Source organism: Trachurus japonicus, chromosome 11 (genome assembly GCF_045865225.1).
Source record: "Trachurus japonicus isolate A0001 chromosome 11, Traja_1.0".
Lineage (NCBI taxonomy): Eukaryota > Metazoa > Chordata > Actinopteri > Carangiformes > Carangidae > Trachurus > Trachurus japonicus.
This window is the reverse complement of record NC_140917.1, coordinates 21,741,761-21,769,209: the sequence shown is the minus strand read 5'-3', so window position 1 is coordinate 21,769,209 and position 27,449 is coordinate 21,741,761. Positions and strand designations below refer to the sequence as shown.

General features: G+C 43.2%; 1 protein-coding gene across 2 annotated transcripts; it reads right to left on the bottom strand.

Annotated features, from left to right (window-relative positions):
- Positions 1-1,718: 1,718 nt before the first annotated feature.
- On the bottom strand, positions 1,719-27,082 carry pum1 (pumilio RNA-binding family member 1). 2 transcript variants are annotated; one of them, XM_085791792.1, is made up of 23 exons: positions 26,947-27,082; positions 23,384-23,556; positions 21,224-21,346; positions 20,661-20,729; positions 18,247-18,352; positions 16,801-16,994; positions 16,261-16,433; positions 15,023-15,287; positions 14,727-14,820; positions 13,991-14,089; positions 13,714-13,856; positions 13,112-13,250; positions 12,753-12,887; positions 11,448-11,747; positions 11,056-11,298; positions 8,307-8,577; positions 7,099-7,228; positions 6,743-6,877; positions 5,852-5,989; positions 4,605-4,730; positions 4,251-4,372; positions 3,902-4,094; positions 1,719-3,468 (listed from the first exon to the last, which is right to left on the bottom strand). In XM_085791792.1, the coding sequence occupies exons 2-23, from the start codon at positions 23,543-23,545 to the stop codon at positions 3,337-3,339; spliced, it is 3,492 nt and encodes a 1,163-aa protein (XP_085647918.1). In that variant the 5' UTR covers positions 23,546-23,556; positions 26,947-27,082; the 3' UTR covers positions 1,719-3,336. The 2 variants fall into 2 exon arrangements, with proteins under 2 accessions (XP_085647918.1, XP_085647919.1); XM_085791793.1 differs by having other exon boundaries at positions 18,247-18,349.
- Positions 27,083-27,449: the final 367 nt, after the last annotated feature.

Sequence of the window (27,449 nt, the reverse complement as noted above, 5' to 3'; positions counted from 1 at the left end):
CAGAGTCCTCCGTGGCTTCTCTGAGTTACAGGGGGTCTCCGCGTAGCAGTGCATGTCAATATAACGGTTGCAAATGGATACCAACTGTCTTCGTAACAAAAAGACACACCAAAAAACATCCAAATACCTCCATGCTGCTCGTAGGTAATGTCCGTCTTGTACTGAAGCCCAGAAATGCGAAATTGTTCCGGAAAAAAAATTTAATAAGTCGATATTTCAAGCTTGTTTGTAACCTGTTTGTAACGGAAGCTCCTCTTCCTGGTCCGTCCAAATCTCGCGAGATTTGTCGACATGAGGGTGAGTAGATATGAGTGAAATTTAAATTTTGAGTGAACTATTCCTTTAACCTACCAATGTTGGTTGGTTTTAACAGCTAGCACGTTTTACATCGAGTTTTAAAGTGATAACCTTAACCTGCATTTAGTTGAGTACTATATCTAAAAACCTGCACATGTAACATGCTCTCAGATTTAAAAAATATAGACAAGTTTTATTTACACGTTTTGCTGCTATTTCATAAAACTACTCTGATCCATGGTTGTAACTTGTTTTAATAGAATTTCCTTAATCAATCAACTTTATACACCATTTATGGGTGATATATGGCCCTTATGCTAGACAGGTATAATAAAGCTCATGTAGGACCCACCCTGAGGCCTTGTACTGTATGTGAGTGTGGTATATTCCCAAATAACTTTGCAATAAATCAAATGACCACAAACCAGCTGACACACAATAAATGCAGGCCTTTGGGGCTCCTGTGTATTAGGGTCCAGGAGCAACCTTTCCCATTTTTATCTGGTTGGTAATTCAGCCCTGCATAAAACAACAGCCTGCAGGCCTAATGAGCCTTCCTCACAGCCTTAAACTTAAAGTACCTTCCAGATGGTTTAAAATCCCCACAGGTAAGGTAGGCACCCTCACTTCCTCAGGTTTTATTAAACAAAGCCATGGGATTACTGTCACCAACATCACACCCAGTCTGACTTGTTCTTTCAAAGCTACATCTTTGTCATTTTTTGCTCCAAACAAAAGCTAGACGAGCACAAACAGGTTTATTTTGCCCTTCAGTCTCTTTAGAAGATAAAACTGAGACACCACAAGGGGGGTGGTGTGTTTTGATAAGATACCTGTTCAGCACGGGCATTGTAGTCTGATAATCTCTTGTTGCAAACCTTTGGCTCATAACTCATTTTACAGGAACATTAGATTACTTTATGGATTTGCTTTTTTGTTCTCTCCTCAAAACAGCAGTAGTCCTTCACTTCTGCTTGGTGTTATGATGGGAACACTTTCAATATTGCTCACCCTGTTGGTATCACATAAATAATTATCTGGAAAATGAAACCCAGGATAGGTTCAGAGTCTAATCACCTTTGCTATTGGTATCCATTACTGAAACTTAAGTTATTCCTTACTGGGAGCAGTCCTAACTGTAACTGATCGAAATTGATGGCTATCATTAGTCAGAGCCATGCCATGTTAAGAAGTCAGTCTCATTAATCAGTCATATTTATGGAGAAACTAGAGCACCAGGAGCGAGCTCCCCACTCTTGCCCCTCTCTGACTCATGCTTTGTGTAGTTGCAGTCATATCACTGCAGGCACGTTCATTTATATTGGCTGAAACAGACACTACAGCCCGGATTACGACATAAGACGTTTCATCTGTCTGCTCTAAGAGTGTATCAAACATACAATGAAGCACACTTGAGACAGTTAAATTTTCAAAGTTTTTTTTGTTCAGTTTGGTTTCAAAATAAAGATCACACAATTGTTTAGAGACAATCTACAACAGGAGTTACAAAAAATAGTTGCCCAGGCAATAAGCATACACAGGTTCTGTTAACTATACACATATGGTTACAGGTGTGCTCGTAGTAAATATACACAAGGCTGCTCCAAATGTACACCGCACTGTGGCGGGCTGCCTCTCTCACCCAAAAGGACATGGACAGTATGATACAGCACTTACAGCACTAGAGAAATGCCAAAAAACACAAGTATATCCTCTGTACAATCCATGGGTTTACCCCTGAAAACAGTCATGGATAATCAAGGGGTTTGGGGGGGTTTAAATGAGTAAAAGTTACTTCTCCCACCCAGCCAGCATACCCATACACATGACATATTTCATGGGGTAATGCATTCTTATAAAAAGATCTTAAAAAAAAAAAAGGTCCAAAAAAAAGAGAAAAGAAAAAAAAAAACCTTCAACATAAACCAGAAGACACCACTAAGTCTAACAGAACGTGTCCAATTGGGAGTCAGTGGGAGATCAACGTCTTAAGTTAAGCAGTGACAAGATAAAGATAAAACCAAGCGTGGCGAATCTTTGTACAAGTACTACGCTGTATAGAAAGGGCTTTTCAAAACAAAAATTTGATATTACAATTTACAATATACAACAACTCATATGTCACAACCAAGGAGGTGAGAATATACACTGAAATGCACAGGTTTTTTTCTAAGATTTTTTTTTTTTCCCAGAGTGAGCTTTTTTTTTCTTCTCATACCAAAAAGGGTGGTAAAGCACTTTTACATTACAAGGGTTTACAAATGTACAATTATACAGTCAGAAGTATGTGGTCACTACTAGGATACATTATAGATACAGATTCAACATCAAAAACCAGAAAAACTACAAAGTTTTATATATATATTTATATATATATGCAAAGGTCTACACCAAGTATACACGTTATATTTATAGAAGCAAGACCAGAAAACGAATCTCCCATGCTAAATGATCTGTCTGCTGGTTAGCTGATGGCATGTGTGTGTATTCGTCTATGATTCTGTGACTTCAGACAAAATTAAATACTCGTTCCATCTCATAGTGGTAAATAGCTAGGATGGGAGGAGGAGGGGACACTAGGATTGTGTATGCAGCAGTAGCAAAAAGTGAAATGATTTTTCAGTTTATCAGAAACGATGAACAGAGGAAAATGAAAGAGAAAACAAATGAAGGGGAGTGGAGCGATGAACAGGACAGGTCTCACCTCTCTCTCCACTCCCTGCCCTCCTTCCCACCCTCCCTCCCTGGGCTCGGGTGGGGGAGGAGCGACAAAATCTGACAAAAAAAAAAGAAGAAGAAAAAAAAAACTAAGGCTGCCTGTAGCAACAGGCTCCTCCTGAAGGGTTGTCATGGAAACAGGGGTACGAGGGGTACTCGATGTCCTCGGTGAGTGGGACGTGGAGGGGAAATTGGGCGTGATGCCTTTTGAAGGACAAGGACAGGAGGGTGGGGCTGGCAGACATGACTCCATTAGGAGGGTGGGGGGTTCGGGTGGTAGACATGATCACGTGGAGGAGGGGGAGGGGGGAGGGGACCCGTTTACATGATGCCGTTAGGTGGGCCGCAGAGTGGACCCAGGTCAACACCGTTCTTCATATAGTACTTCTCCAGCTTGGCCAGGATGTGTTTTCCATACGTGTACTTCCTCAGGGTGGAGATATGGGGCCGGATCTGAGCGGACACAGGAACACAGACGTTTGACTCACTCGGTAGACTTTTCAAAAAAACACACCTTCTTCTGGTGTGTGTTTTATTTTTTTGTCAACATCAAACAGCAACACCCAAAATCAATGATTACATCAGCTCAAGTCAGTTTCTGTGTCGTTGCCTTGGAAACCATTGACACCAGTGACCCGAGTAAGAGCCTATTGATGTGGAGGTAACGGAGGGGTTGGGTTGATTGACACGCGCTGCTTTTCCTGCCCTTTCATGTACCACTTGAAGGTTTTTGAGACAAAACGCTGATATTTAAAACTAAATTTATCAATTTTCTGTTTAACTCTAAAAGACATTTTGTGTACTAATCCCTCCTGTCTCGATTTACCGTCTTGTTTGATATGAAGGGAAAATTCAATATTAGCTAGATTGACGCCTCTCTACCTACCTTGTGCATTACGATCTTGCGCTGGGTGGGCTCAGCCACATCGATCATCTTCTGCACCACATAGTTGGCGTACTGGTCCTTCATCATGGTGTATAAGGCACTGTGGGGGCCCTCAGTCAGGCTGCACACTTCGTCTATCAGTACCGCCCGTTCTGCCCGCGACGCGTGGGTCACACACTTCTCCACCACATTACTGGACAAAGAAAGACGGTTTTTACACAAGTTTAAACACAAGGAGAAATGAAAACCCAGTTTATGGTCTGGCTCTTTATGTGGGGAGTCTATGGAAAAGTCGATTTTTCGAAGGAGGGAAGGTAAACTCAAACAGATCATTTGCATTAGGTTTTACCTGGCAAACTTGTGCTGGCTGAGCCCCAGTACGTTGCCTCTGATCTCCGCCACTATCTTGCTCTTATCCTCGGCTCGGCCGTGCTCCAAAACGTGCTGGATCACATAGTTGCCATACTGGTCCTGAATAAAACAAACCGCACAGACACATTAACTCAAAACGTGATGAGGACAGCTGGTGCCTCTGACGTCACATCAAACACAGCCAACTTCAAAAATCTGTGGAGGCTCTCAGAAGAGCTTTATATAAGCCAACTTGAGGTGTAATTATTCTGAAAAACATAACTGGTGGGAGTGAAAAGACAGCAGTGAGCGCTAGTGTGTGTTTGTGTTTGTGTGTGTTTGTGTGTGTTACCTGCACTAGCTGCTCTGTGTGTTGATGGAGCTCCTCCAGTATAGGCAGCGTCTGTTCAGGAAGGCAGTGTTCGAGAATGCGCTGAATGACTCGGCAGCCATAAGGATGAGTGGAGAGGGCAAAAACCTGAGAGACATATGTAATTATACATTGTTAGTCACAACACACACACACCAATTCATCCTGAAACTCAGTCACTGAACCTTTTAAAACACGCAGGGGAGAGTCGGTAGAAAGACCTGATGTGTTCCCTTAAGATACAGCACTCAGTCTTCATACAACCCTGACTAATGACCTTGTTTGAAGGCTACAAGTCTCCTGATTCCATCTGTGTTCAAGACCTCAAAGTGTTTACCACACTAAAAAGCTTCTACCACTATTAGGCCTTTTCATGGTAAATAACAGAAATAAAAAAGAAGAAAAAAAAAACAGGCATGGCAAGACAAACCTGACATTTTGCTCGTGCCTCTGTAACTTTGGCTCAGTGACACTTTGGTTGTAAACTTTTAAGAGTTACCTCTCACAGGAGACCGGGGTTAGGACTGTAAACACTGAAGAAGAGTAACCTCTTTATTCTGCCAACTTTATTTTTAGTTTTGTGCGTAACGTGTGGCTGTGTTTTAAGGGGTTAAACTCGACACTAATATGCCTTTGCTCAAACTTTCCCCCCCTGTGGTGGAGAAGTCCCCTGGATTACAGCAGCAAATGATCATAGGCATACTTTCACAAACCCTGCCCTACCCTGCAGGAAAGGTGAAAACAAATTCCTGACATGCTTACAGCTACACAAACAAATGTGAGCCACAGGAGGAGGAAAAACATGCAGCCAGCTACACAATATGCAAATGCTTGAAAAGCAAATCATTCACATCAGTGAGATTTAACACCCAGAGTGAAATTTCAAAAAGTGAAACATTTCATTTGTGTTTAACAAAAGACGTGTGCATCAACGCACAAAATCTGTCTTTCAACACTTTATGCTAATGTAACATTTAACTGGTGGATAGGAGATGGCTGTTGCCACTGGGCTTCTGTTGCCACGGCAACATACCCATCCATGGAAAGGACTGAGTATGTGTGCCTATGTGCTTTGGCAGTGACAATATGCTTGCCGCCTCAAGGCAGTGACAGTGTACGTGTGCACACCAGTGAATGTGTGTATGTGGATGTCAGCCAGCCACCGGCAGCCTTCAGTGATTGAATGTGGAAATAATTTGTGTGTGTGTGTGTGTACAGAGGGGACCCACCTGTCCCTTAAAGGCGTCTATGATGAAGTGCAGTGCGTGAGGCTGGACGCACTCGATACACTTCTGCACCACGTGGTTACCATTCTGGTCCTTCACACACTTCAACACATGGCCGTCCAGCTCCCGCACCATCTCGCTCTGCAGGGAAGAGGGAGGAGGAGGAGGAGGAGGAGAGGGAAGAGGAGGTGAGGGAGAACAGATCATGAAGAATGTGGAGGGACATGTAATTGTAAGAAATCAAATATTGCCTGAGAGCATTTTCCAAACTCTCCTTCATTTCTCACAGTAGCTCACAGCCCAACAAGTAACACTCAACTATAACAGTCGCCCTGAAGAAATCCATTGAGGTCCATTAAGGAGAGATGGATATCTTCCTACTCTCTGCCACACAGACACACACCTTTTCCCAAAAGCCACTGAATTCAAGCAAAATCCTTTCCTGTTGATATAGAGTTGGATTTATCGTAACACCTGCAGTTCAAAATGCATATAAACTGTGGTATCATTAGCCTCATTCATCGCTGATGACGGAGCGCCTGCGAGGAACCTGCTGCTTCACAAAGCAGCTCCAACATAAAACCCATAACGTAGTTGAAAAATGCCATTTCAGTGTGTGAAGCACACCTCTTTATTAACGCTGCATTCTGCTACATAAATATAATACGCAATGCACTCTCGTTCACAAGAGAATTATGGGCACACCGACAGTGGTTAAGCTTTGAAAGTGGGACGCTGGGATACTTTGCAACTTCATTTCTGACCGGAACGACCAAATCACAGCAGGGTTATTATGACAGATTGTGTTTTTATTAAGGTCGTTTTAGGGCACAGGTCCGGTGTGTTTGTCGTGTTTACACATGCTTACATTCCAGCAAGAACCAGTGTACTTACAATGACCTGCTGATCCGAGGGGATGAACTCCAGAGCTTTCTGAATGACCCTGCAGCCGTACATCTGCAGGGCCAGAGACAGCACATGACCTCGGATCCTCTCTGCCAGAGCCAGCTTCTGGTCCAGGCTGCCGAACTAAAAACACAAAATAATTCTGTAAATCCTCTAATCCATTTGATAATACATGACACAATACCGTGTACGTAACACATTTACACAGGCCAGAGAGAACATAACAATCAAGTGTAGTGCAGGAGGATGACTGAACATCTACATTTCCCCCCATATTCAAATCTAGGCGACCAAAAATCACACACAGCAATAACATTTGAAAACGGCGAGCTCTTCACACACACCTCAAAGAACTTCTGGATGACGTAATTTCCAAAGACGTCGACCATGAGCTGGTAGGCAGCCTGCAGTATCTCACTGAAGACAAGCTGGCGTTCTGCTGAACTGGCTCGCTCCAGTTTCAGCTGGATAAACCTTTAAAAGACAGACAGGATGAGCATTGCATTAACCACATATATCTCCAATTTTAAGTCCCACAGAATCTCTTGTTTTGTTATTCTTCGTTTTCATTAGCCTTTGCTGTGTATACAAGCCTCGGGGAGACAATGTAGAGTGTTAAATCCCCACAGTATATAGAGGGGATTTACAAAGTTTGGATGAAGTCAAGGCTGTACACAGACAGAGAGAGAGAGAGATGCTCCTATATCTTTAACCTGAGGGAACAGTCAGACAAAATGAGATAAAACTCAGGGTGGAGAAAACAGACAGAGAGAGTCGAAGGGTCCAGGCAGCCTGCGAGGTGAAGTGATGGATACCAGGTAAAAGGCAGAGATAAAAAAGCACGGAGATGCTGCAGAGACTGTGGAAAGAAAATGTCTGGAATGTGCGGACCGGACGTCACGGTGTATTAATAGATCATTTCAGTGGAAAAGTCTGCATTTGAGGCTCTGCTGGTTCAACCCAGCTAGACCCAGAAACCAGGACCCCAGAGCGGCCTCCAGGGCCCCTGTCCCCAAATTAGAACGAATCTTTTACCATCTGGTAAGAGATCAATGACGCTGTTTGTTCTGTTATTAATAAAAAAAATAAATAAAATACTTGGGGATATACAGGATAACACAAACCAGACTGTTTGTAAAAGGAAGCAGTGTCTGAAAGATTAATCGCTCATTCACAGAGTTTCCGCCCTCGTGCCTATTCACACTCTATACCAGTATAAACCGAGCATGAACTGAAATGTGACAGTGCAGTGATACAAACTCAGTAATGGCCTGAGGGCTGCCACCTGTTCACATTGTGCACTGAACATAAAGGAAGCTCTTTGATCTGGCGCTCAGTAATCCTGCACTGCCTCAGAGGTCGGACACTGTCATTGAGTCTGACACCATATACTTCGCACAGTTGCTCATGACGCCATGTGTGCTGTAAACCTGCGTACATGAAGAAATTCCTGCACATACGAGTGACTTGGTGATGTTTAACCACTGCGTTTTGATCTGCCCTTTTTGCCTTGTGCATCTCAAGCCGGAGTGACGTGTGTGTTGTGTTTTACCTGCTGCCGTGTTGGTCCTGGCTGAACTCCATGATGTGACCGGCGATATCTCGGAGCTGCAGGTTGGGGTAGCGGTTGTTCCTGAAGTCCTCCAGCAGGCGGCTCCGACCCGACGGCATCACATCCGACATGCCGTAGCGTAGCCGTGACGACGGGAACAGCTGGCTGCTGGGTGAAAAGAGCGAGGAGCCTGAGCTGGCAGCGCTGCGGTACTTGGCTTCCGCTCCTGGGGCAGCAGAGATGAAACGCCCACTGCCGTTGGTCAGGCCTCCTGATGGGTCGGAGAGAACAGGGAGACGATTCTTACAAAGTCAAACAACTAACAGACTCAACAGTTATGACCATGAAACCACTTCCATTAAAGGAACAAAATGGAGTGAATTTTCCTCCCTCACATACTTGTGTGTTTCTAGTGTGATGGCACCGGACAACGTGACCAGCAGGTTTTCAATTTACCGGACAAATGTTTGAAATTCCGGTCAAGTACAAGTCTGAATTTATTGAGTTGAAAATGATAAATGATATGCAGGCTATATAAGATGATATCAAGGCATGTCAATTTATTATCTTAATATATTTTATAACCGATAACTGACGCTCGTTAACAGATTAATAACAGTAACTGATGTGCGTCTGTTACTATAGGCTTGTGCTGATCGGCAACCTGATCCTCTATTGGCAATTGAGAGGATGATCATGATCAACAATATTTGTTTCCTTTTTCTTGCCGATGTTATAAAACACACACAGACTGCTACAGCTGTGCAGCCACATCCCCTGAGCTCTGGCTCAGCTGATCAGCGCTCAGATAGAAACTTCACATGTTGAACCCTTTATACAAAGTGCAGCCAAACACCAGGCTAAAGAGTGCGTAACTCTTTGCGTAACTGGCACATATAGCTGAAGGTCTACCTATTCTCAGATAAAAACAAAAAACACATCTGGACCGGCTCATACCATTATAATAACTCAACGTGCTGCCAACTTTAAATCAAATTATGTCCCTTCGCTATATAACATATAGATGCAATAAAAACTCATCATAATCCTTCTCCTTAGACCTGTTTGGTTTAAAAAAAAAAAATGTTTTTAAGATTTGCTTGTTTCAACATGTCCGACCTCTCCCACTATTGTTAAGTTGTACTGCGCGGTGCATGCTTTGTCAGAGTAAATTAAACAAATGCGACAAATGTAGTACAGCGTGAAAAAATAAAAAGTTTCGTTACACATAGGCCTGGCCTTCACATTCATAAAAATAAGATTCAGTCTTTTAAAATAAAATTACATGTGGAAATTGCCTATTTTAATTACATTTAAGTTGTGCTTAGAGGGAAAATTTTCACCGGACATTTTAACTGGAGGGGTTAAAAAAAAACACCTTCGGCAGATTTTACCGGTCAAAGTCCGGTAATTACCGGTTAATGGAAACCTAGGATGGTGGCGGTGGTGGAGGAGGGCAACAAATAATAATAAAAATGATACAGAGGTAAAAAGAAAGGTTATACTTGTAGACATTATAAAGAAGCCTTTTTGATGGTCATGGCCATTTATAAAACTTAAAGTTCTCCCAGACTCACTGCACTGAAAATGAAATACTGGTGTAATGATTGCTTGGATGAGTTAACATGTCAAGTTTTTTTTAACTGATGACACTGCAGTACTAAACTTTTCAAAGAGTATCATAAAGAATACATTTCGTCTGTGCAGCACAGAACCACAGCACTGGATGGCAGCACTGCCTAGAAAAATAGTTTTCCGACACCATATAAGTCAAGTATTCAAATAAATTAGGAGACACCACAAACAAGACAGAATTTACACCTCCGACACAACCTCAACAAAAACTGATGAGATTCTCAGTAGCACGTTGATTAATTCTGTGTCATCAACAAAAGTTAATGACATTGAAATAAATTAAATTCTTGACACGTATGCATTAAATTGAAAGAGTATTATTACCAGAGCCTGATTCAAACTAGACAGAATATATTGATGTTGTAGCTAGTGTCACAGTGAAATTTCAAAAAAGAAAAGGTGCTATTCACTGCAGCTATTCTATCTTATGTTTAGACGACACCCCCAAACTGCCACCAAAAACTGCCTAAACCATCTCTTACACTTGCTATGACACCTATGCTTGGTTGTCTGTCTGTCTGATTGTTATTCCTACTTCTTCCTCATCCTGGAGTTTGAATTGCATTACACTTAAGTCTGCCAACTGATAATCATGGAGAACACACCAACAACAACAACAAAACAAAACAAAACAAAACAAAAGCTCCTACAGGTAATTGATCCTTTAAAAAAAAAGTACAGCATTTCATATCCACGTGCATTCAGTTAGGGAATTCCCAACAGCTGGACTGGAAACATTCAGTGTGCAAATGTTAATGTGAACATTATGGTTTTGGTACAAACATTTTCTGTTCAACCTGGCACTGAAAAATTACATTTACATGTAAACTACTGCCCTAATATAATATATGTGATCTTTTTTAGGTGACTGTCTTTAATAGGATCAAACACACAATATGTGTCTTTGAGTGTGTGTACTGCAGGTGTGTACAACGAGTCACAGCTGAAAACCTAATCATGTTAACTTTAAATTAACTAATATATTCTGGCACGTTGACACAGAGTCTTGTTTACTGTTGTGTCTGCTTAAACTGCACCGTTACCACAGAGCCGACTATCAGAGAGGCTTCTTCATGAGCTGATCAATCACTGAAAATCAAAAGACAACACTTACCGAGATTGAGGTTGGACGAGGAGCTGTGATTGGACAGGGAAGGTGGGGGTGTGAGGGAGTGGGAGGGGCCCTGGTTGGGCAGGGGCATGCCCACTGGTCCAGGGGAAGGACTGAAGCCCAAGGTGCCGTTGTAGAAACCTCCATGGCCGATCGGGGTGAGGCTGGAGGGGGTGCGTTTGTATAGCTCGTTGTTGCCTGTCAGGGAGTCCCGTCTGGACCCGCTGCCACCGCTGGAGTTGGCCACTAGAGGGAGACAGAGACATAAACTAGATTATCGAGCCAATCTGAAAGAATTGAGAAAGAACTGTTCATTTGTCTGTTTAAATGTTAAACAGCTAAGCTTCTTATAAATAATTTGGAGCAACAGAACATGTGAAAAGGTGTTTTCCTACCTGCTGTGCCAAAACCTCCCAGGGTGGCCCCCAGAGTGGCACCGAGGGAGGAGGAGGCAGGCTGGCTGAAGCCCAAGGAGGCAGAGCCGGGTCCGGGCTGGGCAGAGCCTTGTGAGAAGAGAGAGGAGCTCTGGGAGGAGGAGCTGAGGGAGGAGGACCCGTAGAAGGAGCTCCCACCTAGAGCGCCGCCGGGGCCGCCCTGCTGCTGAGGCTGCTGGGACTGCATGGCACGGAACGGACCGTTGGCACCGCCGCCAAGACCGCCGTTGGCACCTCCTGCAGACGCTGCTGCGGCTGCAACTGGAAGAGGAAAGTGTACAGTGAAGAGGAGGGTTTCCTTTTCCAGATCAGGTCAGTGTCCTTTTCCTAAGGCTGAGCAAACAATCATTCAAATATTTGTATATCACTTACAAATCTTCACTATAATACCAGGATTGATGGAAACCCCCGAGGTTCCCTTGATACTGAGTACACCAACTCGTGGGAACTCCCTTGTACAACAACAAAATACACGCTAAGGTACAGTCTTATAATCTTTTAATTACACATTAGGTTGGATGGAGCATTAAGAACATGTTTCTTTACCCACAATGTGTAATCCTTGTTGTAAGTGCATGTGGACGTTGCGACATTGAGAAACACAGGCAGCCCAGACTAGGGCTGGGCGGTAAACCGGTTCATACTGAATATCAGTCCTTTTTTTTTTGTTAACAGCGTCCGGAACGTGTGTGTTTCAGTGGGGACCCATTTCCCCGCTGCTCACCAAATAGGTATGCAAGCATGGATGTGTAATAGAAGCATGGATGTGTAATAGATCCATGCGTGCTAGACGATTGCGATCACGGGGTAATTTGAACACTGTACAATTAGCGACTTAGCGCATTTATTAGCACGACCTGTGTATGCGTACGTGTGTGTGTGTGTGTATGAGAGAGAGAGACTAAGTCCAGCAGCAGGAGGCACTGACTGACGGAGCCTATAGTTGGTGAAATGCTGTTAAAAACATAATATTTATTTTTTCTGTGAGATACTGTTGCGTCATCTCGTTAATCAACGGGAAACACTGTGGGGTCGTGCAGCATTTTCCTGTGTGGACATAAAAATAAAAAAACACTATTCAGTCCTTACGACAGTAGAGTGGGCAGTTTAAAGTCGATCTACTGCAGAAATTCTTTTCTCATTAAAAGCATGGAAAAAAGAAAATACCGTGAAACCAATATGATTTTGAAAAATGCCGTAATATGAAAATTTGGTCATACCGCCCAGGCTTAACCCAGACTGGCTTCATCTGCATTGCTGTGTTACCTGCTTGTGCTGCAGAGGGAGATATGATGACAGAGGCGGGGGCCATGAGGCGGACAGGGCCACTCCTAGCTCCAGTGTTGACCACGAGGGCGCCCGTCTGGTCGTAGTAGGCTGCAGGGGCCAAGACTGGGTACCCTGGGAAAGAGACGGCAACGAAAAAAGGATATTCAGAGAGTGAACAGATTCTGGTGTGCAGGGTTTCCTCTAAACTACTGTGTGCACGTGGGGGTCGAGAGCTATTTAAGCTCAATTTCAGCATCATTTTTTATAGGAAACTTGCGTTGGAACAGCAACTGTAATTGGGTGTGTTGGGCGTTTCGCCACTGTAATAAAACCAGTTTACAGAGTGTCATACTCACCAGGGACTCCCGCTGCTAACCCCTGCCCAAAGGCCAGGGCTGAGTTCACTGCTGCCGCTGCAACCAGCTGGTCATTCTGCTGACCCTGCTGACCTTGGCTGGGGGTCAGAGGTCGCTGGTTGCCTCCAGCACGCATCACCTTCACAGAGTCAGAAAGAAGAGACGTATTGAGAATTTACAATACAAATATGTAAACTAATACAAAAAGGATGTGCTGATATCTTTTTCAATCTGTTCCAAAGCAGAGAGCTTGTTGTGTACTGTAGATATTACACTTGCACTTCAGTTTTCTTTAAGTGCATATATATTTGTAAGTGACGTTTACAAGAATGTGCCTACACACAGAGATACAGGGTGGCATGTCATAAATTGTTAGGACTAGAGGAGACTCCTGACATTAGCATAAGTAAATAACAAACAGCAGTCTCCTGCTGACTGGCTCATTATCTACAGTCCACAAAGACTTTCCTGTTGATAGATCCAAGTGGAGCAGCAGTAAGGCTGGATGCACATTTCAACTGGCACATAAGGAGCGCTCTGACAGAAACATCTTGAGCCAGTGGAAATCAGCATGCCAGTTTATTGGCCAGCACTCGACTGACCTGCTGTTGGTTCTGCTGGCCCTGGCCTGCTGCCTGCTGATTGGCCGAGTTGTTGGCTGCAGCAGCTTGCTGCTGAAAAAGGTTGGCAGGGTAGACCCCCCAGGGGGTCACACCGTAGTACTGGGGAGGCATCACCGCCGGACCTTGACACAAACAAATATGAAAAATGCCGGTGAGATAAGACTACAGTGTTTGTGTTTATGCACATTTTTAAATGGTAACAACAACAGCACGGAAACAGAGCTCAGGGTCTTTTCACAAAATGAGAGCGTCATACCGAGTGTAGCTGCTGCTGCTAGACCGGCAGCATACGGGTCTGTCCCAGGTGGTGCAGCACTGATGATGTAAGGATTGGGCACAAATGCTGGGGCCAAACCTGACAACACACAGAGGGAGAAGGTGAGCCACGGCCACAAGGTTTTACATAATACATGGAGTTAAGAGGTGTGAAGCTTCAAGTGGACTCCGATACCCGGTCAACCCCCGCAAAAGTTTTCTTGTAGATTCCTTAGGCTTGTTCAGTTTAACCCTGACAAGAAATCTTAACTCCACATTAATTAGTTACCATGGGGCTGCAACAACATGGAGTATTTTTCAACGACTGTGGTCTTCTGCTCCAGAATGACAAACCAGACTCTGCAACACAGCTGCTGAATCACTAATACCTAAAAAATACTGCAATCCGACCTGTTACTGAAGGGAATATATGATATTTCAGCTGAAGTTGACTTGTTTCAACCTCTAATAAATGTTATATAGGGGGGTATATGAGGTACAGTGTAAAATCATGTTGCTCTTTCCTTTCTGCATAGTGGTTTGTAGTGACCCATCACATTCCCATCTGTATTAAACTAATGTTATCCTTTACTTTGCATCAGACCATACGAACAGCGAGTGAAGGGGCCAAATGAAACATAACATACACCTCGAATAACAAGATACCAAGTCATATTTACAGTGAGTTATCTTGCTCAAATGCTTGTGCATGTATAAATCCACACACTGGCTCTTACCAATGTGAGGCTGCTGTGCTGCTGCCAAGGCGTACTGCTGCTGCTGGGCTGCTGTTAACTGCTGCACTGCTAGGGCGTTGTTTCTCTGAAAGAGCTGCACACACACACACCACAACAACCGGGTCAATCACATCTGAACGCCACTGGAGCAGAGCCGAGTCTCACTGACCCGGTTCAGACCTGCTGTTAACATGGATCTGAGGGCCGTCGCCTGAGACAGATGTTAATACCAGATCTGAACGGGGGCTCTGAGCTCATCAAAGGCTTCCACACGACTCTCTCTCTCTCTATCTCACCTGCTGCTGGTTGGTGTAATCAAACAGACCAACAGTGGGCTGCGAGTCCATGGGCATCTGGGAGTTGTAGTCGAACTGAAGCGGCTCCATCACCGACTCCATCTGGTCCATGGTCACGCCGCCCTGTTCTACGCCGGAGAAGTCTTCGGGGGGCTTGGGGCCGCCGCCGCCTCCCAGGGGTGTCAGGCCCTCGGCCCCCACGCCCCCGGGACCCCCCAGCAGGTCACCCTCGGGGCCAGGGGGCGGCATGTTGCCTGGGGGACGACTGCAAGGTAGAGAAAGGGAAGCTGTTGAGTTTACAAATGAAGGCAAAATCGGTGTGCGTCTGCGTCAGACCAAAAACAGGCGTTAAGTTTAAGGACCTCATATCGTCCCGGGGCCAATGACAACAGGACCTGGGAGACTTCAAACTAATTTGTGATAAATTTGGAACAGGAAAAAAAACTCTGGTAACACCACAGTGAAGATTAAACTGATTAATCTGCACATTTTGTATAGGACACACAGTTCCCATTAACCCCACACTGATAACACACACACAGACACACACAACACTGCTGATATTCACTGTCAGACTGATAATGATGTCCCAAGGTGCAGAGATACTCCAATTTTTGACATCACAACACTCCACAGCGGAGCCAGACCCTGCAGCACCAGCCTGTGACCTTATGACAGCTGCAACCGGGGAAACGCTAACATTATTTTTGCTGGACTGCGAGCTAATGAGTCAGTAGCTAATGTTTACTGTGAGCCGACCCTTCGCTCCAACTCAGACACACATGCTACTTGAACCAACTGAGTGTAATGAGTAATGTTCGTCTGTTGTAGAGCATTAACATACGCAAGCCAACAGTGTGTCTCTGAGTTTATAACAGTGACAGAAAGTGAAGTAGCGCTGCCAACTTTCACAAACCTGTCGCTCTGAAACCTTCATGGTTCCCTGCTCTTTTTTTTTTTTGAAGTCAGTCTGCTTTGCAACATAATGGATCGACTTGTACCTCAATGCTGAACTCTAGTAACAAAATTTTGCATTTTGGATTTGCATTACAAATTCCCCATCTCACTACCTGAGCAAAGCTTGTGTTTGTGTCCTGGTGTTTTATTTATCTTTATGGCCACTTGGATTTTAACTTATAATAAAAATAATAATAATAAAAAAAGGCTCTTTTAATTTGGGATGGTCTTTTATGTGTCTTAGATTCTAGGTACATGGTGAAAACAAAAAACAGTCCTACCCAAACTCTTTGACATCCACATCCAGGCCGTTCTGCACAGGCAGCCCGTTGGGGTTGATGACGTCGCTGATGACATCAGTTTCACCTTCTGTCAACTCTTTCAGTTTCTCTCCCTCAAACGTCGCCTTTGGTTTCTCCCTCTTCTCCTCCTCCACCTCTCCGTCCCTCTGCCCCTGTGTAGGGAAACGGAGACGATAAATATAACTGCTACAGTGGAAAACAGATAGAGAGGTGCTGACAACATGACAGTGACGGATGGCGAACGCAAAAAAGGTACAGAGAGGAAGGCCTGATGGATATGGAAACAACTCGTGTGTCGATTTGACAATGACCGGCTGACGAGGGACAAACCGTGACAGAGGAATGAAAGATGAGATGTAAAGTCAAGGTTATCAATAGTCTGATGGATCCACAAGTAGTTACATGAAGAGTCAAGCTTGTTATGATAAGAACTACCACCAGCAGAGGATAATGACACTGATCGCAGGAAATGTGCAACACAAGAGTGAAGACCGGCTGATGGAAACAGAAAATACTCACGTAGGGTCCTTTCCGGAGGCAGGAATCCAGTTTGTCAGCTGGTGAGGAGGAGAGGACGTACTCCACCATGCTCACTCCCAACCCTCCACTCTCAGACCGTGGTGACATCACCGAGCCCACCCCGACTTCACCTCCGCCATGGAAACCCTGCCCTGGTCGACGGGACACCATGATTGGCTGAGACACTGAGTGATCTGCGACAAGGATGGAACGGGACTGTTAGATAACACTCTCACACACACACACACACAGGAAAAAACACATTTGCTCCACAAATTGTTTATTAAAGAGGCAGAATGAGATACTACAAAAAGCATTCAGGGACAACATAATTCAGTACTTATCATGCAAAACAGTAACATCCCATAAAAAAAGAAAATCAGCATAATAGTATAATCTTGGAAAGTTGTTTACCCCTGTGAGCCACGATAAACACTGTGAGCTCACTCTTAAGTATCCACTTTCTATGATACACCTGCTTCTAATTAAGTGTCACATGCAAATGTTTTTCCAGAGGTTACTTTTATTGTGCCTACGATGGTCAGTGTTTGTTGTTGACACTATCAGGAAGCTGTTAACTCAATTATATGTTATAGGCTTGAGGTCATAGATATTGATGGTGTTGTACTGGACTGCATTACACTGGGAGGTGTTACTAATATTGTTATGGATGTAAAAGGGAAGAACAAATAAAAACCCCCCTTTTAATAAAATGTGGTCTGATATGGCACCGTGTTTAACTACGACTCATTCAATAATAAGTATGAACCTGAATCGGCACACTTTCAACAAATTAAAATAAATATTAACTTTGTGATGGTGAAATTTATAGTGGTGCTGTTGTATTGGAGTTATTTCTAGAGAGTTTGGTTTAGGTTGGAGCTATTTCATGGGATGCTACTTGACACATGAAACTATACATTATTAACAATATGGCCACATGCAGATCTCATGTCCACAGTTTAACAAAAACATGGTTGTCTTGTACTGTCCTGCAAGCAGAGTCCAAGAGACGGTTTGTCTTGTGCACAATTAAACCAACACAAGGATTTTAATCTACAAAATGAACTCTTAACCACCCGTCTCTGACAGTTTCTATTCATTTCAGCGAAGTGAGCCACAAGTGGGAGGTCTTCAGACACGAAGGGATATTTCTTTTGTCATCATGCCGACAGAAATAACTGCATTGTTCTGACATGATACAGCAGAAATCTCGGATCGCGTCACGTTCATTAGAGAGAATGTCAGTGTGATTTCAATTTGACATCAGCTTTTGAGCCCGACAGGAACCTAAATATAGAGTTTCAACACTAGACAGCGAGTGTTCTGGTGGTTTCTTGATGTGCTTGTGAAAAACAAAAACTGCCATGTTTCACAGACTTGCTGCATTCATGACACCCTGCTGTCTGCCACCGTTTCACAGACACAGACGCAGCTAGTGTATACCTGAGGCACCCCATGCGCTGTCCCTCCACTGGTCCAGGAAGATCCCTTTTGGTCCATCCTTTCCAGAGTCATCCGTCTCCCAGAACTTCTTACCAGTTAGCAGCTGCTGCAGAGACACAGGGACACAAATGTTTACACACGGGTTCGATCCATCAAATATGAAACACCAAGTTCATAAAGGTACATTTAGAACTGATAAAAAATGTGCGCTTAATTTGCGATTGTGAGTTAACTATTGACATCATGCAATTAATCGCAATTAAATATTTTAATCGATTGACATAGCCCTTTATATATGTATAATGTATATTCATAAATATTAAGAGGAATATTTCTCAAGTGTTTAATATTCTTACCAACAATATGTTTGTTTTATGCAAATGTATATTTATTATTATTGCAACAATCCAAAACAAATACTGTCCATAAAATTCTCCAGAAAAAACCTCTGAGGTGGATTGGTTGCAAACTATCTGTCAGGCTGCACACCAGATGCAATAATGATACATTGCTTCATTTTTCAGCGAGTACAGTTCACGTTCACACACACGTTTGTTTTCACTATGCTCCAAACACCGCACAGCTGGCATGTTTCCATGACGACTGTCCGGAAGAAGACGCGTAGTACGTTTACACGAGTCCTGATTGTAAAAATGAAACTCTGGGAAGTAACGCTAGGAGACACACGTACGCAGGACACAGGTATGTGGGTTATTTGTAGCACTGGTCATTTTATCTTATATTGTTTGAATTACCACTCTGCAAATGACAGATTCTGAAAATAAAGCGCGGCTACGGGAGCCTTTTTAGCTCAAACTTGTGGCAAACACCAGGCAGTTGGAGCGGATCAAGGTCCAGCTGCATTCACATAATCAAAACTGCAAACGAAACTGCACCAGAGATCGACTGTAGCTGTTCTGGTGCACCTGAGTGTGACTGTTGTGTTCACATGGACCCAAACACACTGCACTCAGGCCTGAACACCTAAACTTAAACACAGCCTGTGTGAAAACACACATCCTCTGTAAATGTAAGTAACGTTGGTCTTGTCTAGGGAACCATCTTGCAGGGCTTTGAAGCTGAACCTGCCGTCTACATCCCATCCACGTGTTATTGCTGCATCGCCTCCAGGGATACATTATACTACGTGCGTTAATCACATTAATTAGTGGCATTAGAAGTCATTTGCATAACTCGTCATTATCTCACTAACTTTGGCAGGCCTAATCTAAAATAGGCAAATATACCCCCAGAAAGGTACCTTAAAAATGGATGCATCATATTGCAAACTCACACACACACACCTGGTCATCTGAACAAAATCGCCCTCAGCTCTTACTGACCACATATCCATCAGAATGTTTAATTCAGCAACATTTTTAGGAAAAGACAGTGATTGCTGTATTACATTATCCAAATAATACACACATCTGCTGGAGTACTTTGACCCCTGACTGAACCCCATACTAACAAATACAGATCATTCTAACTGAGTGAATAAAAAACAAAATAAATTGAATCCAGTGTCTCAGAACAACCATACAGTTAGAGCTCATTATTTCAATTTCATAATGTGCTTGAACTTTTGACTTCTTTTGGACTTACTCTAAACAGACTCTAGCACCTTACATTTTGGGTTTTTCTCCACATATCCTTTCATTTTGTATTCACGTCAGCTCCTTCTCGCTATAAAAACACATTGCTTCTGCAGCCACTGATCAGTATCTTCTGGAGACAGGAAACAGCTCTTGGTTGTATAGAGGCTTAGGATATGTTAATTAATTCAAACTGATCTGCTGCTTTAAGAAATATCTATTTCTAGGTCAAAACTATTGCAATGTAGCAGTATGTACATTACAAATACACTACTGTCCAGAGCTGTACTATGAGAAACAACACTAGAAACCACACAATTGGAAAACTAAATCTGACATATCATCGTCTGTCTTTCAACAAGCTAAAACTAACAGCGGGCACAGGTCCAACATTAACAGAGTTACTGAGCGTAGATTGCATTTTGTAAATGCCAACAGCCAGTCCAACCAGCTCAAATTAAAAAGCACGTCCGCTCAGTCTCTTCTCATTTATCACAGTTTTCACTCTGGAGAAACAATGCAAACATAGGTACACACAACTTCAAGCTCAACAACCTTTCACCACACGGCTCTCTTCTTCCTTAAACTTCCTGTTATTCAAGTTTAACTCGGTAATCAATCATGCACCCAGGTACATTTATGCTTTCCTCTCCAGCCAGTTTTATGTCAAGTGTTAACGTGCAGCATCATTAAATTCAAATTTAAACATCCAAACTGGACTGACTTGTCCTGAGTCACCACAGCCCAGCAGCAACGTAATCAGGCTTATCTAAGCTTCAGTCGTGTTCTTCTAAACAAACATCAGCTCTGATGTCTCACCTCTCCCATGGCGCGTCCCTCCAGAGCCAGAGCCTGGAAGTCATGGTTCAGCTCGTCCATGGATCGCACCTGCAGACAGAAAACCCAGTGAGACATAAGAGGCACGACACTGTGTCTAATACCTAAACCGCTGTGCAAACATAAGCTAACGTTTAATAACCTGTGTTAATTGGTCGTAATCAGTATAGGTGTCAATGTGTATACTATAATTAGCATGAGCTTGTTATTTGCATTTCTCTAAACACTGAAGCAGCTGAAATCAGAGGTAAATGGTTTTTTTTTTACTCTCCAGGTTGTTCACAAAGTGCAGATTGTAAAACATGCACGTTATTTTTTAACATTAAATTTAAATGTTGAGCTGAAACTATCCAAAATATTTGTTTCCCTTATCCCCCACATTTCCTTGTGTATTTAGCAAATACAGAATATCATTATTACATTGTCTACGGCACGACTTCATGTTTACATAAGAATTTACGTATACAATAGAAGATGTGATATGATACAATAACACAACTAGTGTTGCAACAGTGCTGATCTTTTGAAAACACACAAACACACACCTGGCTGTCATGGATGTTGTCTCCAGTGGGCCAGCGATGTTTGCCAGGCTGTTCACCGTGCTGCCGCTGGAAGAAATAGTCTACCATGGCATCGTCCTGGGAACGTCCAGCACCCGCCACACCCTTGGAGACACACACATACACATTATCCTAAAATTACTGGCAACAGTAACAAGCAGAGAGTATCTGAGCAACGACTGGAGACACGCAGGTATAAAACTAACCAAACAAAAGTGCAGGAAGAGAACATGCATATAGTATAGCCTCGAGCATGCGTATAGCTGAACATGTGTCAGATACAGTGTACTGATAGTGTAACTGAAGGAAAAGCAGAAAGTTCAGATGAAAAAAGATGATCAAAATACAAAAAAAGTGTTTACAGCATGTTGTTTACAGTAACTCTATATGCCTGTTAGAAAACAAGAGCGGATATCTACAACTTCTTCTACAACTATCCATTAATAGTGTAGTAAATTCATCTGCTGAGCAACAGAAGAAAAAACACTGAAGTCCAGGTGGAAACAGTCCGAAGTTTTCTGCCAGGTCACTGTAAACAATTCATCCAAACACCTTTTCAACATTATGACCATGCATTAAAAAAAATCTAAATTCATCATTGTCATCAAAACAGCCCCGCCGTAGGTTGAGGTATTTAGAACCACATCCTACGTCTAAATAGGAGGCACTGTTTCTTTTCGTTGGCAAAGCTTGTGCTGACTTCCTCTCTTACTCTTTTTTGAGGGTAAAAACAAAATTCCCCACAAGATGCTGTCATCAAAGACCCAGTCAACATGTACTGGAAACAACTGGGCTGGGTCATTCGCTGTACACGCAAAGCGTAGAACAAGTTACCAAGACGCCGTTTCAATCAGCCTAAATTGTTACTTATCAGATTGCCAGCTTCTTTTTGTAATCCCAGGATCAGTCATGAAAAATACTAACCTTGTTATCAAGCAGCAACACTTGGCTGATGAGCCTATTGTTGGATCTTACACACACAACACACAACTGCACACACACACACACTGCTGTGCTGTTCAGACATTTCAGTGTTCGGGCCTATTAAAGCACAATCACATTTGAGAATGCCAAACAACTACATTTGGTTTTATTGCACATTTTAGTGTAATAGCATGTATTACACTAAACAGCATGGCTATATTGTCTGGCTAACAGCAGCTCTGAACAGGCCAACAGCCACTCTACTTAACATCAGCAGCTCTACAAGCCAAGATGAGATTAAAGGTGGAGATTTGATGCTGATTATTAAGTTATTATTCACGTGACCTCCCTGCAGCTGCAATAAACAGTTTCCATACAAATCAGTTATTTGTCAACCAACTAATTTAGCACAGAAGATAATACAGTTATTGAGTAACCAGCCCCTCTGTTCAAATTCTTCATTTGACAATTTAGAAAAAATAAATGTAAACTTACAACTATATGAAACAGAGAAAGAAACAGCTGTGAAGCTGAACCACCAAAATGATTTGTATTTTCACCGAATTAATGACGACTAGGGATTCAAAATTTAAAAGTGGCCATCCATTTTTGTCAGTGAACTGACTCCAATCCATTAATAAACTACTCATTTGACTAGACCTCATTGTGTATTCAGATTTTACTCCATCATAATCACACCCTAAAAAATTAAATCTACATTTGTCAAATTTAACTAACAATGATCCTTATAAATGTCAGACCTATGTAGCACATTTATGAAGGACAACTGGAGCCAGCAGTCATAAGTTTTAACCAGTCAAGATTCACACTTTGACCAAGCAGGGTCTAGTCCCCACCGCCTTGTTTCAACCTGAATCAGCGGTTACAGCGGGGAAATGGTCTTCTGGTCTGTTTTTATCACTTTGACTAAAAACCACTCTCAGTCGCTTCCCACGGCAAATGTCATAGTTTGTTGATTATATTTCCCAAAACAAATTTAAAAACAGCTTTGTTACACAATGTCAACACAGATCCCATCTACCCCACTACTACTCTGGCAGAATACCAACTTCTGTTTCAGTGTGAACAGCATATTAATAGCCATAAGGCTGGAGGCCCGATAACGCCGGCTGGGTGGGGGGCCGTAGAGCTGAAGACGGACACAGCTGTCCACCGGTGAATGGAGCATGTAAAAGGTGTAAATGTGGTGGGTATTACCTGCTGGCTGGGAGGTGTGGCCTGAGGGGTCTGCCCGGTTGGTGGGGCATGTCCTCCGCTGCTCAGCACCACGGGCATGCTGGGAGATGTAGTTCTATGGTGGGGGCTGAATGAATCCTGCCAGAGCACTGCTTTCCTCTTCAACACACACACACTGCTCATTCCACCACAGCCTGTGTAACGGAGAGAAATACATCGGTTACACACACACACACACACAAACAACAGCGTACTGGATCAATATGTTGAACAAACAAAAAGTTTGATAAGCACTGAGCAGAATTCACTCAATCTGAATGGAGACCTCATGACCAGTCCCCACTTTTGTTAGGTGCACCTACCTAAAACTAATGCTCTAAGAACATAATCCAGTCAGAGCAGCGCAGCAAGTCAGATTCAGAGAGCTTTTATAACTATATCCCTCAATGACACACGCACAGAGAACTTCTTAAAACTCTTTGTACCAGTTCACTGTGTTTAAGCCAATGTCTCCACCAAATAAATTTACACAAACTATGATCCATGCCCTATCTTACTTCATTAATAAAAACTACTGACAGACAAAATATGGAGTTAAAACAAGTTGCTCATCTAATCCTCGGCCAAAGGTCAGTGTCACTCTTCTATAAGCCATCACATATATCCATCCAACATGAATGAGAGATGTAAGCACATGCAAACTAATGCAAATTGAGCTCATATCTTGGCTCATATCTTAGTCCCTTACTGTAAGTAAAGGACAGGCCAAACCAGTGATGCTAAAATATCTCACCAAAGACTGTTGCTCGACTTTTCATGTAAAAATACACTGAGCTGCCAGTTTATTTGATACACCTAGCAAAAAATGTAATCTAATATAACTGCTCTGAAATAAATCCACACTTCATAGAGGTTAAAACTTTGTCCACCTAATTTAAATATCAGTGGGAGTAGAGCAGAATATATTTCCACTACACCACAAATCTACAGGCTTAAAAAAAACGACTACATAGATGAAAACCTTCTCTAAAGGTGCCTCAACAAAAACACAAGTTTAACAGTTATACAAGGCTGGTGTATTCATTTTAGATGGGTGAACTGAATTTACAACTGAGCGCAGACTGCACAGTGAACAGTTGCCTCCGAGTGAGCAGTGTCCAAGACTGTCATAGCAGAGTGCAGATGCATTCATCCCATCTTATCTCCACAGTTGATCACTGTACTTTTTTTGAAAAAAAAAAATCGAATTTGTTAGATTAACCGGTGTGTGTTGGTCTACTTTGACTGTAGATCTGCATATAGCACTATAGTAAATAGAATTTAATGCAAATAACAAACTAACCTAATTAGATTAATTACTCTAAAAACCCGAAGCACATGATAAAGTTCGTAGGTTGCAGCCACATGAGGGACAGCACTCGTATTAATCACATTGTAGGTCAAACCATCTTGGAGACAAAGTGTCAGACTGTGCAGCCAAACTTTAAAAAAATGGACCACAGATAAAGATCGACTTCACAGGAATCATATGCAGCATCTCCGTACGATGCTTCCCTAGTGATCTGCATATGGTGTAGGTCACCAAGCACTTCTCCTTGTCTGGTTGGAGGTGTTCTGCCCACAGGAATTTGGTTGTTATGAAACCCTGTACAGACATGGCTTGGTACATGGCTGCAGATACAAGCTCACAACCTTACAGCTCAAACAGTTAGCTCTCATTTACCATTTATTATGCACATCTAGCTAAAATTAATGAAGTATAATACAACACTACTACTGTAATACCTATTACCTCCTTTGTGTTAAATTGTTATAGAGAGTTGTTCATTAGATTTAATAGTCGCTGGAGGGGGTGCTATTGGGATGTACTGTACTGTACAGAGGTGTTTCTAATGTTAAACGCACCTCACTGTAACACAACAGCCCAATAAAGTTTATATAAAGTTTAATGTACATCTATAAAACACAATCAACTGTTATTAATTGCATTAAGCAGAATTACTTTATGTTGTGGGTGCCTTGTAAACTGACAACCGAGTGTGTTGCGTAAATGGAACAATTTAAAAGAGTAACATTATCCTACTAAGTTTGCACAGAGGGGGGGGTTGCTGACTTTTATTTGCAAAGAAATGGTGAGGGGCTGGTGGTCCTTACTTTGAAAAGGTCACAGAGGCTCCGTCATATAACCAGGGTATGTGACCACCAGCTGCTGCCATTATCTGTGCAGTGATAAGCCCACAAAATATGTCATATGTAAAGCCAAATCTGTGTGGTGGTGGTCGCAGGCCACGAGTGGGCACAACGACCTCTATGGTTTTCAGCAGTGGAGGGGGTATAATTTGTATTTTACAGCCTCTCCTTCTCCAACAATCTCTAATCTGTGTTAAAATTACCAGTTTCACATTAGTGTCCCTTCAGGCCATGAGAAAATTACAAACGGGTCTTTTTACACTGAGCGATATACAGTAATTACCTTTGCAAAAGACTGTGACACTGTGAATCTTCAAACACATGCAGCTTTTTCTCCAGTCTGTTGAAACCACTGTGCAACACACCCCCTCCATGCAGACAAGGAAAAAAACAAAACAAAAAAAAAACAGGAGCTGACCAGTCCCATAAGATAAAAACAAAACCAGCTTGCCAATTGATCATTCACATACATAGCCCTGTGTTTGTTTTCCTCTCCCACTCTCCATTCACAGCAACACGGGGCTGCTGGCTCTTCTTTATTCCTTTGCTGCTGCTGCTCGAAATCAGGTAGAGAAACACCCGGAAATCCACAACCGTGTGGCCATTCCCTAAAGCGAGGCGCACACGGCTTGTTATGCTACAAGTTTAACTCAACACCCGGAAACAGGCTCTCTGTTCCATAACCTAACTGGGTTAATCATTATTCAATACCGGGGATCAATCCACCGCATACCGGGCAGTGCACAGACAGGGGTGTGACAATACGAGCAAGGCAACCTGCAGCTAGCAAGAAGATAACGTTAGGTGTCTCAACATACACACCACATATTTCTCCCCGCAAGCAGACATGACACATCAACATGAAAGGGAATATGTTGATGCTTCGTTAAGAGGGGGGCCGGCGACAATTACCGGGGGGTTTCATTTTCATGCATCTGCGTCCACTCACGCCAAGTCTTGGATCTGTTATGGAGGGTTCACTGCCCATGTCTACCAACAATAACACGGCCTCCCGACACAAGCTCAGCCCGGGAGAACCGGTGGCCAAACACGGGGCTGCGGACAATGTTTTTAAACCGGCGATGGCGACCCCATAATATCATAGTCTTGTTATTAATACACGCACCGGGGGGTCCCCTATCTGTCTGCCGAGCCTGCAGCCCCACAGCTCCCCGTGACGCGGATGCTAACAAAGGCCCGAGAGCTGTCTGGAGCGGAAGACCGACACAACGGGAGGAAGGAGGCAGGCAGCAGAAAGGGAGGCAAGTCGCTTTCTGCCTCGCCAAATATTCCCGTTTAAACCCTCTCGGAGCATCCGTAGCGACAATACCGGCACCGATGGAGGGGTAAACAACGCCCCGTGATACCGCGACCGCGAAATACGTGATACTCACCGGCGGAGAGGGTGGATGGTCGCGGATTTCGGCCCCAGTTTCTCTCTGACACCCCAGGCTTTCACTCCGACAACATGGCGGCTCGACGGACGAGCAGGCGAGAGCGCTGCATGATGGGAAGGGATGAGAGAGAGCGTGCGGTTCATTGCGCCAACCGAGAGGGAGGGGAGGGAGGGTCATACCGGACCGGTCCCTTTGTTATGTGTGTGTAGTCTGTTTGTATTGTGGGGTGAATTTATAACGGATTTTGTTGCTTTGCTTTGACCTCATTCACATATTTGTCAATGGAGGAAAAAAAGAAAAAACACGTTTATTACTGACAAGAACGGCGGCCACTGAAAGCAATAAATGAAATAAACTGCAGCAGAAACATCACAACATAAAATAAATACATTTGAGCACATTGCATCAGTGGCAGTTAAAACAAAACAGTGTAAACAGTGTCTTTTTTTAATACGGGGATATTTAGTGTTTTGTTTTTTGTTGGGAGTGGACTGTACACA

Bases quoted from the DNA above. Each gene is read 5' to 3' on its own strand.
- pum1 (XM_085791792.1), bottom strand. From the start codon at position 23,545: ATGAGCAGTGTGTGTGTGTTGAAGAGGAAAGCAGTGCTCTGGCAGGAT. The intron at 14,090-14,726 runs GTAAGAGCCAGT...GTGTGTTGTCAG, and splicing joins AGCACAGCAGCCTCACATTG to GTTTGGCCCCAGCATTTGTG. The intron at 13,857-13,990 runs GTATGACGCTCT...GTTTGTGTCAAG, and splicing joins AGCAGCAGCAGCTACACTCG to GTCCGGCGGTGATGCCTCCC.